Source organism: Telopea speciosissima, chromosome 4, assembly GCF_018873765.1.
Source record: "Telopea speciosissima isolate NSW1024214 ecotype Mountain lineage chromosome 4, Tspe_v1, whole genome shotgun sequence".
Lineage (NCBI taxonomy): Eukaryota > Viridiplantae > Streptophyta > Magnoliopsida > Proteales > Proteaceae > Telopea > Telopea speciosissima.
In genome coordinates, this window is record NC_057919.1 from 57,204,894 (window position 1) to 57,230,398 (window position 25,505).

The 25,505-nt window shown below is 39.4% G+C and overlaps 1 protein-coding gene across 1 annotated transcript; it reads left to right on the forward strand.

The window, feature by feature from the left end:
- The first annotated feature begins 308 nt into the window (after positions 1-308).
- On the forward strand, positions 309-25,505 carry LOC122660383 (phospholipase A(1) LCAT3-like). The gene is made up of 11 exons (XM_043855664.1): positions 309-630; positions 899-990; positions 2,599-2,726; positions 2,903-3,038; positions 3,195-3,246; positions 12,964-13,064; positions 17,422-17,604; positions 23,554-23,711; positions 23,905-23,959; positions 24,299-24,352; positions 25,030-25,505. Exons 1-11 carry the CDS (start codon positions 405-407, stop codon positions 25,234-25,236), a joined length of 1,392 nt encoding a protein of 463 aa, XP_043711599.1. The 5' UTR covers positions 309-404; the 3' UTR covers positions 25,237-25,505.

The window sequence follows — 25,505 nt, forward strand, 5'->3', positions numbered from 1 at the left end:
AATTCCATCCTACCTGGGGTGACAGGAGGGTGGACTTAGTTGTCCAAGAAGCATTGTAGGTATATGCCACGTATGGTGTCAGAGATTCCTTTTTTGGATTTTTCTCCCCATCTGCCAGTCTTCAGTGTCGTTCCATCCTCTTCGTCTTCATCTCGCCTCAAATATTACTTCTGAAGTTGGAGAAGAATCAAGAATACGTGAGATTGCGAGAATGCAAAAGTCGCGATTGTGCACTGCGCATCCCAGCGTACCGTAGCAATCTCGTACATAACTTCTGCATATTAAATTAAATAAGGTCCCTCCTTATCCGCATTTGCTTCTCTGTCCATTTAAATCCTCATTATCTCTGCAACTCTTCAGAGCCAAAAAAACGAACTTGAATCGAAACAATTATTAAGCTCAAAATGCTCGGAGATTGTTGCTTGTTTCCGTTCCTCCGGTGCCGGAAGTATGAACCAGGTGACGGGGAAGCTGATCTTGATCCTGTACTTCTCATCGCCGGTATCGGTGGCACCATTTTGAATTCGAAGAACAAGAAGTTTGGGTACGAGATTAGGGTTTGGGTTCGGATACTGTTAGCTGATTTGGAGTTCAAGAGAAAGCTCTGGTCCATCTATAATCCTAAAACAGGTTCCTAAAACTTAAACTTGTTGAAGCTCCAACCTTTGTTTTGCTTATTAGTTTGTTTATTAACTGATGAGGTAGTGCCATTACTGTTATATTATGTTTCTACCGGATATCCAAGCCGTTGGATTGGGGTGCAGTGACGTTGTTCGGCCTTTCGATGATGTCATTGCCTCGTTCCAACTGCTTCGAAACCAATGGTTACTCTGAATTTTTCGTTTCTTCTTGTTTGGACATTTCTGAGATTTTGATTATAGGGCGTGTGGTTTTCTAGGTTATACAGAGCTATTGGATGATGGGAGTGAAATAGTAGTGCCCGAGGATGACTACGGACTATATGCGATTGATATTTTAGACTCTTCATGGGTAAGCTTGATCCTTAAGTAAACAACAATGTAATGAAAATATTCCATCTATTATAGTTTCTACGGATTGCTTGTCTCTGATTGCAAGTACTACTATGGTTTCATGGTTGCTGTCGTTTGTGTCTACTACATTCAATTTAAAGACTGAGCCAAGAAAAGGGTGGGGGTAGGGGATTCTAACAGCAGCTGAAGGGAGTTAAGAAAAATAGAAGATAATAAAGAACCTAGTGTACATTATATCTGATTGAACAGTCATTGGTTGAATATGCTGACTGCTTGGATACTTTATATGAAACACTCTTTGGGACCACTTAATGCAATCTTTCTGGGGTTACGAGGAGTTACTTGACTTCTATATGTGATTGGACCTCATGGGCTTGTCTGGGAAACTGGCATGGAGAAGGTTTCTTGGAGTATTGATGGGCAGTTTAGCCAGCAAAGGATTTTGTCATCATGGGTTACTTTTGGGTTCTGTTCAGACATCAAAACACAGGAAATATTTCATTAGTTATATGTAGTTAATACTGTAATTTTGGTCTCATATTGCTATATCTGGAATTTACTATTTCGGTAACTTTATGTTTATTAGTCTTAGAATTATGATTTAAATTCATTATAATAAATAACATGATTCTAGTTTTGGTTATCTTGTATTTGATTAGAACAAAAATTACTTTTCATAGTAATTCTGCTTTTACTTTTAATACTGTCCTTAAGTAACTTTTAAGGTTAATAAGAAATTTTATGTATAAAAGATGGGAAAATCTTGTTGAAACCCAAGTTGTTGAAAATGAAGTTGTAACCTTACTTTTTTACCCTTTTAGTATAACACATTTTTCCTTTCAATGAGAGTAAAATCATGTCATTTCGCAAATATATTCAAAAAATGTGCAAGACAATTACTGTTCTTGAGAATGACTAATGATTAAGTTGCTTTCAAATTATTTTGAAAACCCTATTTTTTACTTGAGTTAAATAACTTTTGGGAATAAAACAAGGGACAATCAAAAGAATATTTCAACTTTTCAATTCACCACTTTGGTGACAACAAGATGCACCCATAAAAGGTTAAGCATTAACTAGTTAATTCACATTGTTCTCTATCTCCTTATAAAGGACATCTTCTTCCATTTCCTTCAAAACCCTTATTTCTGCCAATTGTGCATTAATGTTCCTGCTAGCCTATTACCCTAAACCTTAATCATCTTCAATTTTCCACTGTTGAAAGATTCAAAACATATTTGTCTACCCACCAACAGAACCTAACTTGTTTTAGACAGTATTTCCTTTTCCCAAGACTATATGATTCCACTTGAAGTTGTGTCGAAGATTGAGTTTCCTAGGCTTTATATCAAAGGTTAAACTGCTCTATTTCCCAGTTCTCTGTATCTCTCTCCTTGCAGTGGTCCAAACTCTGCTTTTACCATCCACCAGTTATTAATACTTTTTTTTTTCACTTGTAGATAATGAATAAAATGTTAAGGTTATGTGAAAGATTCCAACTATTTCATCTCTCTGAACCTACTGGTTCTCTTGTGTTTTCACTTTTTACTGCTTTTCTTTTTGTTATTTTTGGTTTCTCTGATTTGTTCTTTTCTTGATGTTCCAGTGGGCAAAAGGTTTTCACATTTCAGATGTATATCAGTTTCATGATATGATTGATATGCTTATTGGATGCGGGTACAAGAAGGGAAGCACGTTGTTTGGACATGGTTATGACTTCCGTCAAAGCAATAGGTAGTCAATCATTAACTGTTTAGCTTTTGGTGGTAATAATTGATTACTGATATTCAGGTAATAACATCCTTCAATTAAATGCTAACTAAGTGTTGTGACTGATGCCCTATTATAATTATTTCTTGTAAGAAAACTGGTCAATAATCTGAGCTTCAGACTGGTTATCACGTTGACAGAATTGACAAAGCAATGGATGGTCTAAAAGAAAAACTGGCTGCAATCTACAAGGCTTCTGGGGGGAGAAAAGTGAATATCATTTCACATTCGATGGGTGGATTGCTTGTGTCATGTTTCCTGTCACTTCATAATGACGTGAGCATTTACTTCCCTCACCCAACCCCCTACCCCCAAAAAACACTTTGTGACCAGTTGAGTCATTTGCACGAGTTTTTTAGGATATGTATTTAGAAAGAAAGTTTATATGTTCCATGAGAGGCTAGATGTATAATATAATTCTTGAATTTGCAGGTTTTTGAGAAGTATGTCAACAAGTGGATTTGCATTGGATGTCCGTTTCAAGGTATTTCCTTTTCATTCAGCTTTTTGAAACATGGTACCCCAGAACATGGTCCTGGCATGCTTTTGTGAGAATAATTTATTGAATTTAAACTGTACACAGTGGAAATTTCTGTTTAACCGAAGTTGTATATGGAAGCCTAGAGAGAATCCGTGCTCTGTTTGTGACAAATTCTCAGAAAGAGCAGAGATTTTCCAGACAATTCTTCTTTTCTTGATCAATCAAAAGTAGTCTGGCGTTTTTGGATGTGTGAGAAATAAAGTATTTATTGTATTGAAAATTGAATGATAAGGTTCCATATGTATTGACTACACACAAACAAACACAACTAGGAAAAAAATATATATAATACCACTATCATTTCTATGCTATGTTAGTGGTATAATAAAGAAAGAGTAAATTACTCCCCCCTCCCCTGGATTATGTCCGAATGACAAGCCCTACCCCTGCATATTGGGTAATAGCTCTCCTCTCCTCTGAAATCAAAAGATTCTATCAACCGTACCCATTCTGTGAAAAAACGCTGTTAAGTGATGACATCACCCTTAATATATCCAATTAAACCTCAAAATGCCCTTATGTATGTGAATTTATTTTACTTGAAACCCTAAACCCATTTTAGGGTTTCAAAACCCCATTGCCGCCTTTAGCGGCGGCCAAACCAGAGGGCTGGCGGTCTGGATGTTACTGGCGAAGGATTGCCATGCTACTGCGACTGCGATGTTGGCGACAGATGCCCGTGAAAGTGGACGGCAACCATGAATCAATGGAGAATCCCTTGTAGGGTTATGAAACCAGACTGCTGCCTCTTGCGGCGGTTCAAGCAGAGGGCCGGTGGCCTCAAGATCACTAGAGACCTCAATCCCGGTGTTACTCGCCGGTAAACCCAAGCGGCAACCAGGCATGGGCTAAGGATTCTCTCAGGCTTCAGTCCATTAGAGCTCTAGAGTCTCTACTTCTTATCGAACGAAACACGAATTTGCACTTAGGTTGTTGGATTGTAAAAGGAATTAAAAATGCAAAATCAAAGATGAGATGAGCAGTAGCAGCAGGAGAAGGGGGGTCCACTGGGTGAATCTCGCAAACCGCCTCAGACCTGTTCATGTAGGGTAAAAAGGATAAAAGAAAGAACAAAATAAAAAATCAAAGCAGATGATGAAAAGAAAAATACGAACACTGTAAATAAAATCTCCATCAACTTTTTTCTTGTTTCTTGAATTCTGGGTTTAGTTACTTTGTCAGCCATAACAGAGTAGTTGGGGCTTGAGAGAATTTCACGGTTTCGTCTCATCTGGGCCTGTTTCTGTGCTTCTCTGCTTGCATTTCCATTTGTTTCAACTTTTCTTATCTGTGTTTTCTTTCTTTCTTCTGATTTTTCTGTTTCCTTGAGTTACCATCTAAGGTATTTCCTTCTTCTGTTTTTTACCTTTTTGATGGGTTGAATTTTCTTCTCTTCTCTTTTTTTTCTCCATCCTCATCCATGGGTTGTTCACAACTTTCTATTGAAATTCCTTCAGGCTTTTGTTTTGTTTCTGCCCAGTTGTTTCCATCATACTTTATTTGGGTTCTCTTCATTTCTCTTTCATTAACAATTTGAAGATTGTGTATGGTGTTCTTCAACCTCCACCATTGTTGGCATCTGATTGTGTCAAGGTCTTGGCAAACGATGAAGGCTTCTCTTGGACCTCAGACCCGTTGCTTCCCAGAACCCCATCATTGTTGCCAACTTCGTTTTTAAAAAAAGGAAAAACAAATTTAATCTTCTAAGCTCCTCTCTGATTTGGTTTGCCGGAAGTTTCAAGTCCTCTTTTCCGCTGGAGACGATATGACAACCCAGTCAGGGTTCATTGGTTTATCCCTTGAAGCCAAAGGTATAGGAGATGAGGGTATTGTTGTCTTTTAATTTGCATTTTTAACACCGTCAGCCAAAATGGGTACAGTTGATAGAATCTTTTGATTTCAGGTGAGGGGAGAGCTATTACTCAATATGCAGGGGTGGGGCTTGTCATTCGGGCATAATCGAGGGGAGGGGGGGGAGTAATTTACTCATAAAGAAAATATAAGAAACTGAATACTAGAACATTATTTTTTTATACACGAAATCTAGAATATTATTCTAAGGGTATTCATGTAAGTATGCAACATATGTGAGAAAGAAGGCATAGTTGTTAAGGCGTCGCCTAGGCGTCCAGGCAGATTTTCTGGTTAAAGGCGGTTGTTGCCTAAGTGGTATCGAACACCTTAGTGGCGTCGAACCAGGTTTTATATTTGTTATTTTATTTACTTAAGATAATATTCATAAATAAGCAAATACCCCCTATTTGAATCCAATAAAAATAGTTAAAAAAAAAAAAATCAAATTCTAAAAGGATAAAAAGTCAACCCCCAGTTCAAGAACAAAAACTGGATTTTCGACGGTAGGTGAAATTTTCAACTTTCTAATGTTGGGGTTTTTCTCAAATCTAAAAATTCCATAAATCTTAATATGATAATATATTGCTAAAAACCAAAAGAGTGGTAAAACATCATTTGTTTTGATATCTAAAAAAATATTTTCATTCAGACCGATTTTGACAGCATTTGTGCACACCAAATAAGGTTTGACTGAAACATAACTCCTTTAATATAAATCAGATTTAAACAATCTTGGATTTGTTGGAAAGCTGGGTTGTGTTCTACCTAATACAAAAAGTCTCCATGTAAAAGTAAAATCATTTGACCAGTCAATCTTCTTAGAGAAACAAGAACATTTCTCTAAATTGAGAGCAGTTTAATTACTTATAGATAAGATCATATTTTCTAAGAACAGTATAAACCAACTGTGAGACTAGGTATACCAAGACAATGACCAATTCCAAGAACAATATAAACCAAATGTATGTTTTGATTGTTTTAAACTTCCAATAGCTTGCTTGTACAGTTCTGTTGTATTCTTGTTCTATGTTGATTTTTGATGACTTGATGTAGCTTAATATTGATTTTTGATGACTTGATGTGGCTTAATGTTGATTTTTGATGACTTGATGTGACTTAATGTTGATTTTTGATGACTTGATGTGGCTTAATGTTGATTTTTTATGATATAAGGTATGTATTGTAGGATACTAAATAATGTTAGAAAAGAGGGGAAATAAAAAAATAACACTTGGGCACCTAAGCGCTTAGGCACCCCTCCACCGCCTTGGATAGCCTTGCTGCCTTGACAACTATGAAAGTTGGTTTATAAAATGTTCTCAAACTGGTATTATTGGCACTCTGAAGGGTGCAACGCACATTATGCTAGAAAGATTTGCTAAAATATAATGTCATGCTGCATTTGCATGTCCTTAACCACTGAACACCCCCTTGCAAAACAGAAAATAGGAGAATGGCTTGAGTGAATTACTTGTTCACTCAGCCTCTTTCATTTATAGCTTTCAATAATAGGGCAGAATTACATGAATTACTTGTTCACTCAGCCCCTTTCATTTATAGCTTTTAATAATAGGGCAGAATTACAAATATGTCCCTGTACAGCCGACTATGCTAGTTACAGAGAACAAACAAAGAGAAAAACCAAAATTACCCTTATCGGGTTACACAACTCAACACTCCTTCTCAAGTTGGGGTATAGATATCACACATGCCCAACTTGACTAAACTAGGATGAAATAACTTTCCACTTAGCCCTTTGGTGAAGACATCAACAAGTTGATCATCTGACTTCACAAAAGGTATACAAGTCTGCCCACTTTCTAACTTCTCCTTGATGAAGCGTCTGTCAATCTCCACATGCTTGGTATGATTATGTTGCACTAGATTGTGGGCAATACTGATTGCTGCTTTGTTGTCACAGTACATCATCATTGGACGATGAACAAAACCACTAATATCCCGGAGTAAACTCTGAAGCCACAATAACTCACATATGCCTTGGGCCTTAGCACAGAATTCGGCTTCAGCATTGGACCTTGTCACAACATTTTGTTTTTTACTTCGCCACATGACAAGGTTACCTTCTACAAAGGTACAATAACCTAAAGTGGATTTCCTGTCAGGGTTACCACCCTAGTTAGCATCTGTGTAAGCCTCAATGCGAAGATGATCATGCGGAGATAGGAGAATCCCTTTTCCTGGAGCTGACTTCAAGTAGTGGAGAATACGAAGAACAACAGCCATATGAGTGGAGTGGGGATCATGCATGAACTGACTGACCAAGCTTACTGCAAATGCAATGTCCGGTCTAGTGTGGGAGAGATAAATTAATTTTCTCTCCAACCGTTGATATCGCTCCTTATCAACTGGATCACCATCCTTCTCTTGCAGACGAGTAGTAGCTTCCAAAGGAGTGTCACATGGATGACATCCTAACAAACCAATCTCTGAGAGTAGGTCTAGAACATATTTCCTTTGGGAGAGAAAAATGCCTTTGGGAGAACAGGCAACTTTAATCCCAAGGAAGTACTTGAGCTGTCCTAGGTCTTTTATTTCAAATTTTCGTCCCAAGAAGGTCTTCAGGTGGGAAACTTCAGCTGAATCATTACCAGTCACAGCTATGTCATTGACATAGACTATAAAAAGAGTGACCTTATCCCCTTTTCGCTTGATGAATAAGGTGTGATCGGCATTGCTCTATTTGTATCCTACAGAGATCATTGCTTTATGAAACCTACCAAACCAAGCCTTAGGATATTGCTTCAGCCCATATAATACCCGCTTCAGCCTGCAAACCTTCCCATGAGTCTTGTGACAAGAATTGGAGGAACCTCCATATAAACCTCCTCTTCCAGCTCTCCATGAAGGAAAGCATTTTTCACACCCAATTGCTTCAAATCCCAGCCTAGATTGACATCATATGGCAGCAAAACCTGAACAGTGTTTAGCTTTGCAATTGGGGCAAACGTCTCTTGATAGTCAATCCCATAGGTCTGAGTAAAGCCTTTGGCCACAAGTTTGGCCTTATATCTGTCCACTGTTTCGTCTGGCTTCTGCTTGACAATAAATACCCATTTACAACCAATTGGTTTCTTGCCCGAAGGAAGAACCACCAGCTCCTACGTCTCATTTTTGGATAAGGCCGTCATCTCTTCCATCATGGCTGCTTTCTACTTTGGATCTGCAATTGCCTCCTGTTATTTTGAGGAATAGAAACAGAAGAAGGGGAGGACACAAATGTACGATAGGAAGGAGACAAAGCATCATGGGAAACAAAATTGGAGATGGGATGTCGGGTGGAAGACCTAATGCCTTTACGGGCAGCAATAGGTAAATCAAGAGAAGGATCCTTACTAGGTGGTGTAGCAGAGTCTGGATCTGGATCAAGTTCTGACGATTGGAGAAGTGGTACAGTAGTGGTAGTCTTAACTTGCTTTTTGTTCTTTCGGGTATATTAGAAGCTTTGGGGGTGACTTTTCCTATAATGTCGATACCCCAAGTTGCGAATAGCTATGGCGAACTAAGGGTGTATAATTCTGAAGGGTATAGGCTTGATCAATAGGAATTTGAATTATAGGTCTATGCTCCCCCTGAATAGGAATCATGTTGGATACTGAGGTTGGAGGTTTTAGAGAAGAAGGCTCCCCCTGAATAGTAGCGGTAGAAGAGCAAACAAATCTTCGAACCCTAGTTCATGCTCCCCCTGAAGAGGTGGCTGAGAATAATACGCCAGGGATTCATGGAAGATAATATCCATGGTAACAAATGTACGCCGAGTGGCTGGATGATAACATTTGTATCCTTTCTGGGTGGTGGAGTAGCCCAAGAAAATACACCAAATGCTCCGAGGATTGAGCTTGCCATGAAGATGATAATTGCGAGCATAGCAAACACAACAAAAAAGTTTTGGGGGGACCACAAAAGAGGAAGAACCCTGGAGAAGGTCAACAGGGGCATGACCATCAAGGACAGTGGTAGGCATGCGGTTAATGAGGTAGGCAGCAGTGAGGATAACATCACTGCAATATGGAGAAGGAACCTGCTGTGCAAACATAATTGCCCGAGCCACTTCCAGAAGGTGCCGATTTTTTCTTTCAGCCACTCCATTCTGGGCCGGAGTGTCTACGCAGTTGGTATGATGAAGGATGCTATTTTCAGCCAAATAGTTTTGGAACTGACCTTCCATGTATTCCCTGCCATTATCACTCCGCAGAATTTTAATGTGGCATTGAATTGGGTCTGAATCATACGATGAAATAGCTGAAAATATTGAAAAACCTCACTCTTGTGTTGCATCATATACACCCAAGTAGTCCTAGTAAAGCAGTCAATAAGGGAAACAAACCATCTATGGCCAGAAATAGAAACACAACAGGCAGGGCCCCACACATCAGTATGAACTAAAGCAAAGGGGGAAGTACTTCTTTTATTTAATGGAGAGTAAGTGGAATGAGTCTGTTTAGCCAAAACACATGCCTCACATAAAAACTCATCCTTTTTACAATTTTTAACTGACTGAGGAAACAAAAAGGCTAAAGTTCAAAGAGGAGGGTGATCAAGCCAACAATGCCATAAATGGAGATCCGAAGAAGTGGCTGAATGTAACTGATGAGCTGGGGATGAAGCTGACGGTGGACAAGTCTAACCCGTGTCGAGTATGTAGAGATCACCATGTACCTTACTACCCCCAATCGTGTGGCCTTTCACCAGATCTTGTATGACACAATGAGAGGGAAAGAAAGTTACTTTGTAGTTCAAATATTTAGTTAGACTACTAATGGAAAGAAGATTGGTAGAAAAGGAAGGAACATGCAAAACAGAATTTAATGTAAGGGTAGAAGAGCAACGAATGGAACCCTTTCCATTAATAGAAGAAAGAGAATCATTAGCTACTCGAACACTATCTTTGCCAGAAGAGGGAAAATACTAGTGAAACACATGGGAAGAACCAGTCATGTGGTAAGTGGCACTAGAGTCTATAATCCAAGGAACAGAGACAATCGATGCACAATGACTACCGATTGGAATACCTGAGGCAAAGTGAGAACTAGAAGGGGTAGCAAGTGTAGATGTCATGGTAGGTGCAGCGGAAGAGGCCTGTAGTATGCGACAAAAAGCCATGAGTTCATCCCGAGTAAGCCCAATGCTAGTAGAAGGGGCAGCAACAACAGAAGATTCCATAAGATTTGCCTTGGGTTTGGACTTCACACGGCCCCGTTGGCCTAAAAATCAGCAGGCTTCCCATGTAACTTCCAACATTGAGCCTTGGTGTGATAAAGTTTGTTGCAGTGTTCACACTTGACAGGTTCTTTGGAGGCAGCATTACCACCATCAGTAATGGGAATAGAAGTGGGGCTAGAAGTAGTCTGTAGGGCAGACCGATCAACAGTAGGAGTATGCAACATATCAGCCCGGTGAGTCTCCTCTGTATGAACCAAAGCAAATGACTGCTCTAGTGTAGAGGAGGGAGAGCGGCTCAGTACTTGCACTCGAATAGGGTCATACTCCACATTCAGACCTGCCAAGAAGTCGTATACACGGATTTTGTCGACGTTTTACGATAGACAGCAATATCAGTAAGTGTAGAGGGCTGATAGTCGGAGTAATGATCCAATTGCTGCCACAAGCTTTTGAGGGCAGCATAGTACGCAAATACGGACAGCTCCTTCTTAGTGGTGTCATGGGCCTTCTTGCGAATCTCATACACCTGAGCATCGTTCCCAATGCGTTCATAAGTCTCCTTGGCGGCACTCCAGATTTGATGGGCTGTTTCCAGAAGTAAAAAATTGTCGGACAGATCTGGTTGCATAGAGTGGATCAAATAAGACATCAGCATAGCATCATGAGACATCCACTTTTCTTGCGGAGAACTAGTTTCAGCTGGCATGGGGTTAGTCCCAAAGATATGGCCAGTAAGGCCATGATCAGCAATGGTCATGTAGGTAGTTCGAGATCACTTGAGGTAATTTGTGCCATCCAGTTTGACAAGAGCAGCGAGGGGAAGAAATTCTGTCCAGGACTGTCCATCAAGCCCAGAGGTTGCAGAAGAGGAGTCTGAACCTGTCATTGGTGCAGCCAAACAATGAAGGGAACAAGAAAGGACCCGATGCAGTCAGCCAAGAAGAACCAACAACCATGAGATCGATATGAGGGAAAATCGATCTCAAGAAAAGAAAAACTGGAATCTCCAAAAAAGTTGCAGAAGCTGTGGCTGAAACTGAGGTCGAGGGATCCTCTTGATGGTAGTAAACACCTCCGAAAGAAGCAGCAACAACAAGAAGCAGCCCAGCAGCCCTAACCCAAAAGGAATCGATTGTTGTCAAGGTTTTAGAAAATCCTGAAAATAAGATCGATTTGAGGTTAGGGTCTTCAAAGGAGGAATGAGAAAGGTCGACAGTTGCTGGTTAGGGTTGTAGAGGAAGCCCCAATCAGGGGAAGATCAACCTACAAAAGGTTTCAAGGCTTGATCTTCAAACTTGGGGAGCTTCAATATCGCAAAAAGAAGGGCAGCAACTATGGGGCAGAAATAGGGTTTATGTCATGGAGAAGATGAGGTGGGTTTAAGGGCAGCAACTAGATCGTAAGATCACCTCATTAGTGCTGCCCTAAGGTGAAGGGAAAAAACCAAGAAGAAGAGGAGGAGAAAGAAGATCGAAGGAAGCAGGGGAGAAGAGAAAACGAAGGAAGGAAGGAAGGGGGTTTTGGCACTTAGATCAGAATAGGGTTTTAGGTTTTTGCTCTAATACCATGTTAGCAAACCAGAAAATAGGAGAATGGCTCGAGTGAATTACTTGTTCACTCAGCCCCTTTCATTTATAGCTTTCAATAATAGGGCAGAATTACAGATATGTCCCTGTGCAGCTGACTATGCTAGTTACAGGGAATAAACAAAGAGAAAAACCAAAAATACCCTTATCGGGTTACACAAGAGAGAGAGAGAAATCAGTATTGTAGGGTGGCAGAGAATAAACCGTAAGAAGAAATAGAAGAAGGGGGGGATTAGAAAGAAATCAAAATTTCAGAATAGCAGGGGGGAAGAAGACATCATGTAGGAGAAGGAGAAGAAGAGGGGAGGGGTTGCACACGCACACAAATCAGAAACTTAATCCATTCTTTTTTCATTCGTCATTTAACATCCTCTGGCCAAATGGCCTAGTACAGCTTAAAATAGAGAAACAAAACAATAAAAAAAAAGACTAACTAGGCTGTTGATAGGGCACAAAGTACAACAGCCTAGGGGGAAGTGCCAAAAAAGCATAAAGTTGATGGGGGCACAAAGTCCAACAGACTAGGGGGAAGTGTCAAAAAAGCATAAAGACTAATCAGCTTTTAACTTAAAGAGCTGGTCCCAAGTGGGCCTGGGCCTGGGCCTGGACTATGACTTAAACAACTTAAGAACTGGTCCCAAAGGGCCTGGACCAAATTACATAAGAACTGAAAACTGAACCAAAAAGTGCAACAGAAATTGGCCCAGTTAAATAATTGCCTAATTTAAAATGGGTCCGGGTCTGGTTCGGGGCCCAACCCGTGGCTCGACGGATCGAACTGGGTTTGTCCTGCATCAGAGAGAGAGAGAGAGAGAGAGAGTCAGAGAGTCATTGTAATTGAAAATAATGCTTAAGTTAGCTTATAATATGAGGTAAATACTTCTCTGGATGTGAAATAATATATCAATCACTTGGACGTCGAGTTTCTTATATGGTTCTAGTTAGTTGTTGGCAAGAATAACATATGTACACTTTAGGGGACAAGAATTTTGAGACAAGACTGCTTTATTAACTCTTCTATATTATCTATGTGTGACAGGTGCACCAGGATGCATCAATGATTCTCTTTTGACAGGACTGCAGTTTGTCTATGGCCTTGAAAGCTACTTCTTTGTATCCAGATGGACAATGCATCAGCTGGTAAATTCTTGATTTGGAATAGCTTTTATTTTTGGGGCAAGTTTGAACATCAGGCATCATAAGAAATGATCAATTAAGATGTAATGACACATATAAGATAATCGTGAGATCTTCACTCATCTCTCCAATCTTTCAAAGTATGAATATGTGCCCCCATTCTCATTGTTTGAATCACATTGTTCCTTTCATTGCTTCTTTTGCAAGACCAATGGTGAACCTTGGATTGATTATCGAAGTTCTGCAGTTTACTCTCAATCACATTACAAGAATTTGAGTTGGGAGCTTGTCTATTTTATGATTTACTCTTTCAAGAGCAGCCAAACAAGGTCAAAATACATTCACTGGGAACATAACCTAGTGACTCTTTTTTTTTTCAAGATTAGAGATTTTTTCAGAGAAGCAATTAGTAAACCTAGTAAAAATATGCATTTGAGAAATTTCTATTCAGAAAGAGGGGGGGGGGGGAATAAAGCATTTGAGGAGTTGTTTAGGTTAGAGGAAACCGTCCACCGATATCCTGTTGTTAGAGCCTCTTCATATAGGTTCCTTGTTGGAAAGTTCTAATTATTACCGATAGATTCCTTTGTCCCAAAATTACATTATAAAAAAAAAAAAAATCTATGTTTACTCCATAATGCCTTTTGATGCAGTTGCATTAGCATGGTTGGACCGGAACAACCCACTTTGGAGACCCAAGCCAAGACGTATGGGCCCAACCTGGTTTTTTGGTCAGGGGGCTGGTAGATTACATAGAAGCAATCTTTATTTTGTTTTGGTGGGTTAATCACGTAGGAGTTATTTGGAAGTTTCCTTACTTGAGTGGTTCCCTTGTTAAGTTAATTTCCTAGTTTGATATTAGTTGCTATTTATAGGAGTTTGTTTTCTTTTATATATGTAAGCAACCATTGCGCAATGGTAGAATTGAAGAATGGAGTGAGATATTGAGATTGTTTGTGGAGTGTTCCTTCCCCCCCTCTCTCTCTTTTCCTTCCCTAAGGTACGAAACCTTCCTTCTCTCTTATTCTTATGTGCTGCTGATTTCCCCTCTTTTTTCTCATTCTTCCAATCTGAAATCTCTCTTGGTCCTCCCTTCCTTTATTCCCTCTTCCCAATTCTGTTACTCCCTATTTTCTGTCGAGTGGCGAACTGTGGGTGAGGAACGAAGTGTTGGAACTCAGTTACTCCTTCAAGGTTGGACCTGGTATTTGGGGTTTGAGTCTATGCATAGGGGCAACAAAAACCCTAGACTCTTGGACCCATACACCTTCCCTGCTGCTTGAACAAAACCAGCAACCAGGTCAGGTTTCACTAGTACCGCTGGGGTCAGTTGCAGAAATGTTTTATTGTTTATTTACCATATTCATCAACCTATTGATGATTGTTCCTAATAGAGTTGCGATTACAGAATCTTACCTTAAGGTTTCAGGGTGGTCGGACCTCTGCAGGCGTGAGTTCTTTCATGTGGCAAGCAAATCTGTTCTCTGCCTTCCTCTTCATATCAAGAGGAAGAAGAAAAATTCCTTTGCTATTTACACCTAAGGGCCTGACCTCAATAAATTACATTCATGCCCCTGTTATTTAAGCTTGTTTCCATTTTATCCCAACTCTGCCTTAAATTCCAGATTTTCCCTTAATGGGATCTTGGTTCAGTCTTTGCAACGATATCATAATCCTCAATAGAGAGCATTGTAGCGAGGTGAGAACACAACCAAAATTGAGAAATTTTAATTGCAAAGGAAGAAGTAAGAACGATAAGCAGATGTGACTTGAAGAGTCTCACCCCAAGCCTAGGCTAGAACCTCACAATCCACCCTAGCTTCTCACCAGGAATGCATCTCACTGCAGTCTCTCTCTCAGAGAATAATAGAAAAAACCAAATTCATTCAAATTTTGATTTCAAATGCTCCCAGGCAACTCTGTTTATAGAGAGGCTAGGAGGGTTCCAGAATCTCATTGGACTTTCTCTTAGACTTAATGGCCTGTACTTTTTCATGGACTTACATTGGGACTCTTTTGAAGATATTTATTGACTTTACATTTTCAAGGTCTTTGACAACTAGCAATGGAACTAATCTGTTGACATCCCCAAGACTTCACAACTTTAGAAGACTAGATACAGCTAACTAGTTAGATTCGTGTAGACCACACTTATCCCTCATATATAGGCTTTTCAAACAGCCCCATTACAATAGAAAACATAAAAATTTCCAACCTATGGCCCATATAACCCATTAGGCTACTTATTTATTCCATTAGACTAGGATTTGGGCTTATTCCGGTGTGAATACTTGTGCCGGAACCTGTATTGGTCTACATAAGCTCTCACCGGCTTGAAAAAACTCGTCCATGAATTTTGTAGTAATGACGGGGTAACATGTGAGTAGCCAGCATTGACTGGTCCCAAATTGAACTCTGGTAATGTAGAGACGTTAGGAATAAAGTCTTCAACCCTTGGAGCTTTCTCTTCAAAGTATTTGGGTGTAATGACGAACTTGATGTGTGCAATGTCGCAATCATCATCAAGAGTAAAGGATGTACCCAAGTGATCTCCCGTAGTGGTATTGTCAGCTTCTTCACCTTCCGTTTCATCTTCCATTGTAGTAGTAGAGGCCTTAGATTCCTCAATCACTGTCGTCGTCAATAATCTTTGTTAATGAAACCAAATATAAAACATGAGTGCTATGGATCACCATGCCGTCCTCATCATCAGCAGGCTGTTCCTCAAACCTCCTCAGGAGGAAGTCCATCATATTACTCCATCTTTGGATTGGCGTCAACGGCTGTCATGATAGCATTCTTTGGGCGTTGAGGGCAGAACTTAGCAAAGTGCCCATATTTGGCTTCAAACCTGTACTCGATAGCAGTAATGAGGTCTGATAAACTGCCTGATCATGTCAGTACTCTGGTTGAGAATATTTGTTTAGTCAGAATTCTTTGAACTGGGTTTATCCATAGTTTTGATACTAAAATAATAGGATCCTAGTTCAGTCCTTGCAACAAAATCAGAGTCCTCAATAGACAGGATTGTAGGGAGGTGAGAACACAACTAAAATTAAGAAATTTAATTACAAAGGAAGAAGTAAGGAACATAAAAGATATTACTTGAAGAGTCTCACCCCAAACCTAGGCTAGAATCTCACAAACCACCCTAGCTTCTCACCCGGAACAGCATCTCCCTGCAGTTTGTTTCTCACATAATAATGAAAAAAGCCAAATTTATTCTAATTTTGATTTCAGATGCTTCCAGATAATTCTTTTTATAGAGAGGCTGGGAGGGTTACAAACTCTCAGTGGGACTTTCTCTTAGACTTAATGGCCAGTACATTTTCAAGGACTTACATTGGGTCTCTATTCAAGATATTTTTTACTTTAAATTTTCAAGGTCTTTCACAATTAACAGTGGAACTAATCTATTGACATCCCCAGTACTTCACAACATTAGAGGACTAGATACAACTAAATAGTGAAATTCGTATGTACCACTTTCCCTCCTATATGGGCTTTTCAAATAGGCCCATTACAATAGAAAACATAAAAATTTCCAACCCATGACCCATATAACCCGTCAAACTACTTAGTTAACCCATTAGACTAAGATTTTGGGCTTGTTCCGGCGTGAATACTTGTGCTAGAACCTCTCTTAACTTACTCAGCCCTTTTCTTTCAAACCTAAATACCTAATTACCCATATGACCGAAGCCCTCTTCGCCTTTCAAAAGAGCTTTGAATTGAACTTTGAAATTATGGAACTGCCACTGATCATCTTATTTGATTTTCTCTTGCTTGGGTGGGCCCATAGCAACCCAAATTTAGGGTTTCAAACCCTGAGGTCTCACCACCTTTTGAGCAAAACAAGCTCAGAGGCTGCCCCACCTATTTGAACTCCCATATTTAGTTCAATAAATCCTTTTTGACTTGTAGTGCAATTGTTTCTAAAGCTCATGTATCCTAGCTTCCTCACATCATGTCTGAAGCCACCGAGTGTAATGTTTGTACTGTTTCACTTGTCCATCAAATGGGTTTTCATACTAAAACATGACCTATGGTTTTTTGTATTGTGAGCATGACCTTTAAGCAGTCCCCTAAATAAAGGGGAAACGAGAGAGATGGCATGCACTTTGCCTCACTCCCATCTCAGTTTTGGGTTTCTGTGATCAACAAATTTAATTCTTCTTTGTAATTATGTACATGATTCTTAGACAGCATGCTGTCTCTTGAATAAATTTCACATTGCATCTTGGTATTTTTTGTGCCACTCATTTCTTATACATTTTGAACAATCAATAGATGGCATTTCATGTTAGGTTATTTCTGGAGATATTTGTATTAAAATAGTATTATCTTTTCTGTTGTACAGCTAGTTGAATGCCCATCTATCTATGAGATGTTGGCGAATCCAAATTTCAAGTGGAAACAGCAACCTCTAATTCAGGTTTGGAGAAAGCAATCTGAAGACAAGGAAGATTCTTCGGTCAAATTGGAATCTTACGGCCCCAATGACTGTACTTCTTTGTTTGAAGAAGCATTGAGGAATAATGAGGTACAACCTTCAAGCTTCAATAGCAGCAACAGCATACTAAATTCTCACTGCAAAGGTGTTGATTTTCCCCCTTAATAATTAAATTTGCTTCTTGTTCTTCTAGTCAGTGGCTTTGGTTTTAGTTTGGGTTTATTTGTTATCATTTCCACAGTCAGTATTGAAACTAATTTTAAATTGAAATTTGCCTAGCATGTTTGTTGGTGCCAAAATATTTCTAGATACAATTAGTTTGGCATTCTGGGTCATGTCATATGTGACATTATTTTGGTATCACATAATGCTGGCCCAGTTTAAATTTGGGCCCATAGTTATCAAGGGGCCAAGGAGACCCAAGGCGGTGGAGGGGTGTTTAAGTGTCTAGTCGACAAGACGCCCACCTAGGCGACCAAGGCGCCCTCAAGTGCTATTTTTTATTTCATCCTTTTCTAACATTATTTAGTGTGCTGCAATATTTTAGTGTGCTACAAGATATACCTTATATCATAAAAATCAACATTAAGCCTCCTCAAGTCATCAAATATCAACTTTAAATCTCCTCAATTCATAAAAAATCAACATTATGCCACATCAAGTCATCAAAATCAATATTAAGCCACATCAAGTCATAAAAAATCAGCATAGAACTAGAAGACAGCAGAGCTGAAGAAGCAAGCTATAGGAAGTTTGAAACAATCAAAACATACATTTGGTTTATACTGTTTTTAGAAAATACAATCTTATCTATTAGTATTTAAATTGCTCTTGGTTTAGAGAGATGTTCTTGTTTTCTAAGAAGTTAGACTAGTCAAATGACTTTATTATTACATGAGAGTTTTTGTATTAGTTAGAGCACAAAACGAAGTTTCCAACAAATCCAAAATTGCTTAAATTTGATTTATATTAAAAATTATGTTCTGTTCAAACCTTATTTGGTATGCACAAATGCTGTCAAAATCGCTCTGAATGAAAATATTTTTTTAGTTATCAAAACAAATGAATATTTTACCGTACTTTTGGTTTTTAGCAATTTTACCATATTAAGATTTATAGAATTTTTAGATTTGAGAAAAACCTCAGCATTTGAAAATTGAAAATTTCACCTACCACCGAAAATCCAATTTTTGTTCTTGAACTAGGGGGTTGACTTTTTATCCTTTTGGAATCTGATTTTTTAATTATTTTTATTGGATTCAAATGATATTTGGCATAAATAAGGGCAAATACCGGGTTTGATACCAATAAAACCCAGTGCAAGGTACCTTACAATAAGGCGGCAGTCGCCTAGGCCCCAACAAAACCGCCTGGATGCCTAGGCGATGCCTTGACAACTATGTTTGGGCCAGATTTTAGTTTTGGTTTGGGTTGGGCTGAAATATAAGGCCCAAAAGTGGGAGTTTTAGGGGGTACATGAAATTATTATTTTATTTTGGTGGGTCCCATGTGTTGGAAGTGTGTCCATCAAACCCAATTATTGAAATTGAATTGTTTTATTTAATTAATTAATTAATGTGATTTATTATTGAGCCCAGGTGGTTTGTAAGTCTTTTAATCTAAAACTGTTCACGTCTAGGGACAGGATTGGATACCCTGTTTATATGGTCATCACATTGTGTGTACCTAGGAATGGTGATTCCAGGGCACCAGTGCGAGTTTACATATTGTGTGTACATTGAACCGGATCATTTGAGAATTTCTCATGTGAGTTATTGTTGGTTAATTGAAATGAAATTCTTGTAAGTTGTGTATGATTGGTCCCTTATCCCTTATCCTGAGGAGTCCTTATCAATGTGGTCACACACTGTGTGTTGCGGAGCACCAACGATTGATGTCTCCTTGACTTTATATCGGTGCACTGGATTCATAGTGTTTGGATGTATTCGAAAGAGACGCCCATCATGGAATCCACTGCCCCTAGTGGGTGAATATCGAGGAGAGAGAATGTATGTAATAGATTGGACATAAATCCGGATCCTTATCAATGTGATCACACACTGTGTTGTGGTGCACCAACGGTTGATGTCTCCCTGACTATATATCGGTGCACTAGATTCATAGTGTTTGGATGTATTCGAAAGAGACGTCCATCATGGAATTTACTGCCCCTAGTGGGTGAATATCGAGGAGAGAGAATGTCCTATAGTGTACCGTGTTTGTTTAGTGGGGGACTGTTGCGTTATTAACTACGTAAATTGGGAATAACTAGTTACACCTACTTGGCTGTGTACATTTTGGTAATTACCACGGTCCGAATGTGATGTACACTTGAAATGTCACATGCTGGGTGGAATCCCGATGGGATCCTACCTCTTCCCCATTTGGATTCTTCTATTATGGTAGCACCTATTCGGTTGGCCATGGTCCTTGGGATGATATCCCTTTAGTTGAAATCTTTCGTATGAGATGTGTTCTCATACTAAACGTTAGGAAGTTTATTACTTGTGTTTGAATTTTAAAAATTCAAATACACCTAAAATCAAGCCATTATGGGATAAGATGTTATGTGCCTAGTGGGGCCCACTCTAGCGTATGGGCGCTAGATTGGGCCAGCCTAGTATGAGATATAGGTTAAAGGGCTTTATTTAACGCGTTCCATCAACTCTGGAGCTTTTTTGGTGAAGTACCTAACATTTGGTATCAGAACTGGGCAACATGGAATGGGCTGCCTAGAGTAGAGTGAAAGCTGTCAAGAAAGGGCTACCTACCGCCAGGTAGCAGAGTGGAGTCGCTTGGAAAGGGTTACTTTCTGCCAGAGTGAAAGCTACCTAGAGTGAGAGCCACGGAGGACGATGACTATAGAAGCGTGGTGGTCTATTATGTGCCCAGTGGGGCCCACTCTAGTGTCTAGCCTAGTATGAGATATAGGTTAAAGGGCTTGATTTAATGCGTTCCATCAACTCTGGAGCTTTATTAGCTTTGGAGCTTTTGGCGTATCGGTGAAGTACCTAACATTTGGTATCAGAGTTGGGCACCACGTCACGGGTTCGAGTCACGGAAAGGGCTGCCTAGAGTAGAGTGAAAGCTGTCAAGAAAGGCTGATAGGGCTACCTGCCGCCAGGCAGCAGAGTGAAGTCGCTTGGAAAGGGTTACCTACCGCCAGAGTGAAAGCTACCTAGAGTGAGAGCTGCAGAGGACGACGATTGTGGAAGCGTGGTGGTCTATTATGTGCCTAGTGGGGCTCACTCTAGTGTATGGGCGCTAGATTTGGCCAGCCTAGTGTGAGATAGGTTAAAGGGCTTGATTTAATGCGTCCCATCAGCTATGAAGCTTTTGGTGTATCGGTCAATCTAACATAAGGTTCCATAAAGCCTTGATTTTAGGATGTGGTTGGTTGTTGGTTATGTTAAGCAACCAATAGGATTCCTAATACTACAAGAGAGATATGGGATATAGGTTTTAAAAGGAACTACATTCTCTCCCACTCTAAACAAGAAGTTCTCTCGTACAAAAAATTTCTTATAACAACCGACTCTCTCCCTTATCTTCTCCAAGAAAAAGAGAGAATCCCATTGGAGCTCTTGGGAGTTCAAGTGTGTGAGGTCATAGTTGGTGGCCAACGAAGAAGGGAATGGGTTGTTTCCGTGGTGGTGAGAACCTGCTGGCTAAGACTCCATGGAGAGCTTGGGCTTGTGGGCTTATAGGTAACCTTTAATTTTCCCTTCCGTTTGTTGGATCAATATTGGAATGCCTTCCCGGCCAGTGGGTCGATCTACCTTCCCTACTCCATGTTGGTGAGGAAAGTAGTAGTGGGTTTTAAGTTAGTCTATGAGTTAGTTTAGAAAAGTATAGATATAATATTTTATTAGTAGTTGAGCTGATCTAGAAGATTTCTTTGTTTTCTATAAATAAGCATTGTAACCCACCTTGCGATAAAGTTGATTAATGGAATGAATTGATTTGGTTGTTGCCATATTGGCTGAAGAGCTTTCTCTTTCCTCCTCATGCTAGCTTTCTTTCTCATCCTTACGATAGGAAGATTTTCCCCTTCTTTTCTCCTTTTATTTTTCCCTTATAACTTATAAATTGATAGCTTTCTCTTCTTCTCTTTCTTCTATTGAATTTTCAATTTCAGATCTATTTTTTTAGGAGATATTTTATCTTTTCCCACTCATGATTTGATTATTTTCTCTCTCCACTTAACAATGCTTCCTATTTTCCCTCTCTCACTCCTATCGACCACGTTTTTTCTTATTATTGCTTATCTTCCTTTCTTTTTTCCCTCCCATCAATTGCTACATGATCCTAAATCTTAGGTTGCTTTCTTCTATTATCTCCTCCACAACACTTATTGATCTTCTTTCCCCTCTCATCCATTTCATCTCATCTATTTCAAATATTTGATATTTTATTTTCTGATCTTAATTCTGGAAGTTAGTTGTAAGATCTTGTAATTTCCATCTTAAATTCTTACAGTCAGATCTAGATTCATATTTGACCATATCTGCCGTTAGATTGAAGATGAGATCTGAGTTATCTGAACAATCAGATTTGAATTTTTCCATCCTATCTCATCAGTGGGCCCACTACCCATAGGTCAGTCAATCAGATCCATCAGATATGATCATTCTGCATCATCACAATTGATGAGGACACTTGGCACATCTAGAAGAGCTGCCACATCTGAATATGCACAAAGCTCTCTTTTTTGTTTTTTTCCCTATTCTATTGTAAGGGGGAGGGAAGGTGTGGACCAGGAGGTCTTGGGTGTGAACCAGGGGGCTTGAACCCAAGACAACCTGGCAGGAATGGGCTTTTACGCACCATAAACTACCAAGTGCGCTAGGCACCTGTTCACAAGCCTTCCTTAATTGGTGCTGGTGCTCAAAATTTTCTGGTCATATACCCACATATTTGAGTTTCAGAAAATAGAATCCGTACAAAATAAAGCTTCTGAGAGGGGGGGCCTTGGTGCAACGGTAAGGTTGCTCCATTGTGACCAAGTGGTCACGGGTTCGAGTTTGGGTCTCTGTAAAAGCAGGGGTAAGGCTGCATACATTATGACCCTCCCCAGATCCTGCAGTGGCGGGAGCCTCGTGCACTGGTTACACCCTTTTCACAAAATAAAGCTTCTGAAATTCTTGAAAGTTTTTTTGTTTTTTTTTCCTTTTCTTTCTGAAAAAATGGTTTGGTGGATGAAAATTTAAGGGGAAGAGTCCAATACATGGTGGGAATACAATTCAGTTGGGTCAGCAGATTAGACTTGCTGCCAATCTTGGGATCCCTGAACCATCCTATGGTTGGATTGGCTACTTCAGGCTTCAGCCCTCCATGTGGCTCAAAATAGCTGACCTGTATAGAGAAGCTTTCTTGTAATGATGATTACTTGATAAATTTATCGCTGTATACAATGATATGTAAGCTATACTTACATACAAACTCCTAGGAAAGCTAGGAAGTACTTGCAAGGGTTTTACACTGGTTTGAGGCCTTGGGGGTTCATCTTGTTTTGTTTCTTCTAACCAAATCCAGGCTGCAGAATTACTCGACTATCCCATATAGACTTTTGGAGATCAGTGTGCTAACTGCTAAAGACCTCTGGACACCTAGATAGATGTGCCATTTACGTATGTGAGACATCTATTGGTACATAAATTGATGTATAATGTGGCATATTCATTGCTGTACTTGATCTTATGTTACATATTCGATCAGTCTCCACCAGTTAATTTTTGTACTGCTGGTCCCATGCCCGAAAGGAGGATGATGAGTGCATCAGGTAGGCAGTCAACATCCTAAAAAATACATAGCCAAACCTTAAAATATGGATCTAAATAGAGTTGAATGCTGAAATAGGCTTGGCTGAGTCGAATAAGTAAACAAATTTTGTTTCTCAGTGGCAGTGATATTAGTTATGCCTCTCTCTTCATTTTTTGGGGGTTTGGTATGACCTACTGAATTTGCTAAGATACTATGTTTAATACTTCTCAGTACATTCTGTGGTCTAACCTGCCTTTAGCATCATTCCACGTGCAGTTGAATTATGGTGGAAAGTCAGTAGCTCTACCATTCAATTTCAGTATACATAACTGGGCTTCTGTGACACGTGAAGTTCTCAACAAAGCTCGACTTCCAAGTGGTGTCAGCTTCTATAACATCTATGGAACATCATTGGACACGCCTTTTGATGTTTGGTACGTAGCTAATCCACTCTATGAGGGGTACAGCATACATGTGGCTCAATTCACATGCCATTCTGTTCCGACAAAAGTTAAAACCGAAATATGCTGTCAAAATTTCAAAGTATATATCATTTCCACAAAAGAATTGTAACCTCTACATTTTTTACCCAATGAGTAATTGTGACACATTTTCTCTTTGATGCAGCTATGGTTCAGAAACCTCTCCTATAGATGACTTGTCCGAAATATGCCACTCATTGGTAAGTAGACTGAATTTGGTCTATGCAAGAATTAGGCTACATTGACCTACATGAGGAATTATAGAACGAGTATTGGATCCTTGACCCTGTGATGTCTGAACTATAAGCTCACAACAGACATAGTGTGGGTTATGAGTTATGACAAGTTATTAGTGTGCTAAAAAAGTATTGGATGTTCAATTGATTGTCTGGTGAGCCATATATAAGTAGCTACCAAATGCTGCAAGCACCCTGAGGGTGGAGCATCTTTCTCGTATGACTTCTTAGTGACCAAATGATATTTATGTGATCGTCTCATAAGATTGTCTTAGTTCTTATTGTCATTGTCTCTCTTTTCAGCCTCAGTATTCTTATGTGGATGGAGATGGGACTGTTCCTGCTGAGTCAGCTAAGGTGCTATATCCTGTCTCTTATTCATTATCTGTTTCTTTGTATTTTTTTTATGTTATCAAAGAGAAGTCTTGGTGATGATCTTTTAGGTCCATTGGGTTAAACTCTGCAGAATGACCTTTATGATAGCAAGTATAGCCCAGCTCAGATGCGTAAAAGGAAAGAAATAAGAGCATTTTTCGGAGGGGAAGGGTGCAAGAGAACTTTTTTTATGTCAACTTTTTGAATACTAAGTGAAATTCACTACTTGGGAAGATTATCTAGTATTTTAACTCTTACCATTACAGAGCACTACGAACTTAAAGGTACCGGGGAAAGTTGTGGAAAGTATTACTTCCAGGAAAATTTAAGTTGTGTAGGTTTGTTCTAGAAGCCAAAGTCACCATTCTTGATTAATGTGCTAGCCGGTTCTCTACTGTAATTTTGATAATGGATATATTCTGTATTTGTGCTCTGAAGTATAGTTAATTGATCATAAGTTGCAGTTTATGTAATCAAATATTTGTTGTCATTTTACTTTCCTAATACTGACAAAATTCCTGTAATAGTCAAGTTGATTATATCATCTTACATTCCCTTGACTAGAGGTCTCAACTTAGCTTATTTGAGAATAATATGGTGGTTGGTTGCATCCAATAGATCAATTCATGATATATGTAGTTTTTTATTCTTTATTACAGGCTGATGGTTTTGCAGCAGAGGAAAGGGTAGGAGTTGCCGCTAATCATCGAGGACTGTTATGTAATAACGCAAGCTTTCAGCTAATCCAGAAGTGGTTGGGTGTAACCCAAAAGTCTCTCAATAATGCAAAGACTTCCAGAGTAATGGATGAATTTTCAACTGAAGATGCTTGTTCAAAGAGACAAAGTACGTGTCAACTTATTTGAAAAGGGTTGGGAGTTGATAAGAATTCACACCACAAAGGTTCTCATGCTGCTTGGGAGTGTTGGAGTGCAACAGTATTTTCGGTACAGAAAGTGTTTAGGGAATCAATCAAAAATTCTTTCCAGTACTCCACAGGCTTCCAGAGTGAGAAGATGATAACTAAAGTGCAGTTCTTGCTTTGGAGCTCGTTGGGCTAAGTTAGAGTAGTCATTGGTCATTATTTGATTCATATACATGTATATAGAAGCTCGAATCAAATCCTCTTTACCAA

Excerpts from the sequence above, each read along its gene's own strand:
- LOC122660383 (XM_043855664.1), top strand. The coding sequence starts at position 405 with ATGCTCGGAGATTGTTGCTTGTTTCCGTTCCTCCGGTGCCGGAAGTAT. Across the intron at positions 631-898 it reads CATCTATAATCCTAAAACAG|GTTATACAGAGCTATTGGAT; the intron begins GTTCCTAAAACT and ends GTGGTTTTCTAG. Across the intron at positions 24,353-25,029 it reads TTCCTGCTGAGTCAGCTAAG|GCTGATGGTTTTGCAGCAGA; the intron begins GTGCTATATCCT and ends TCTTTATTACAG.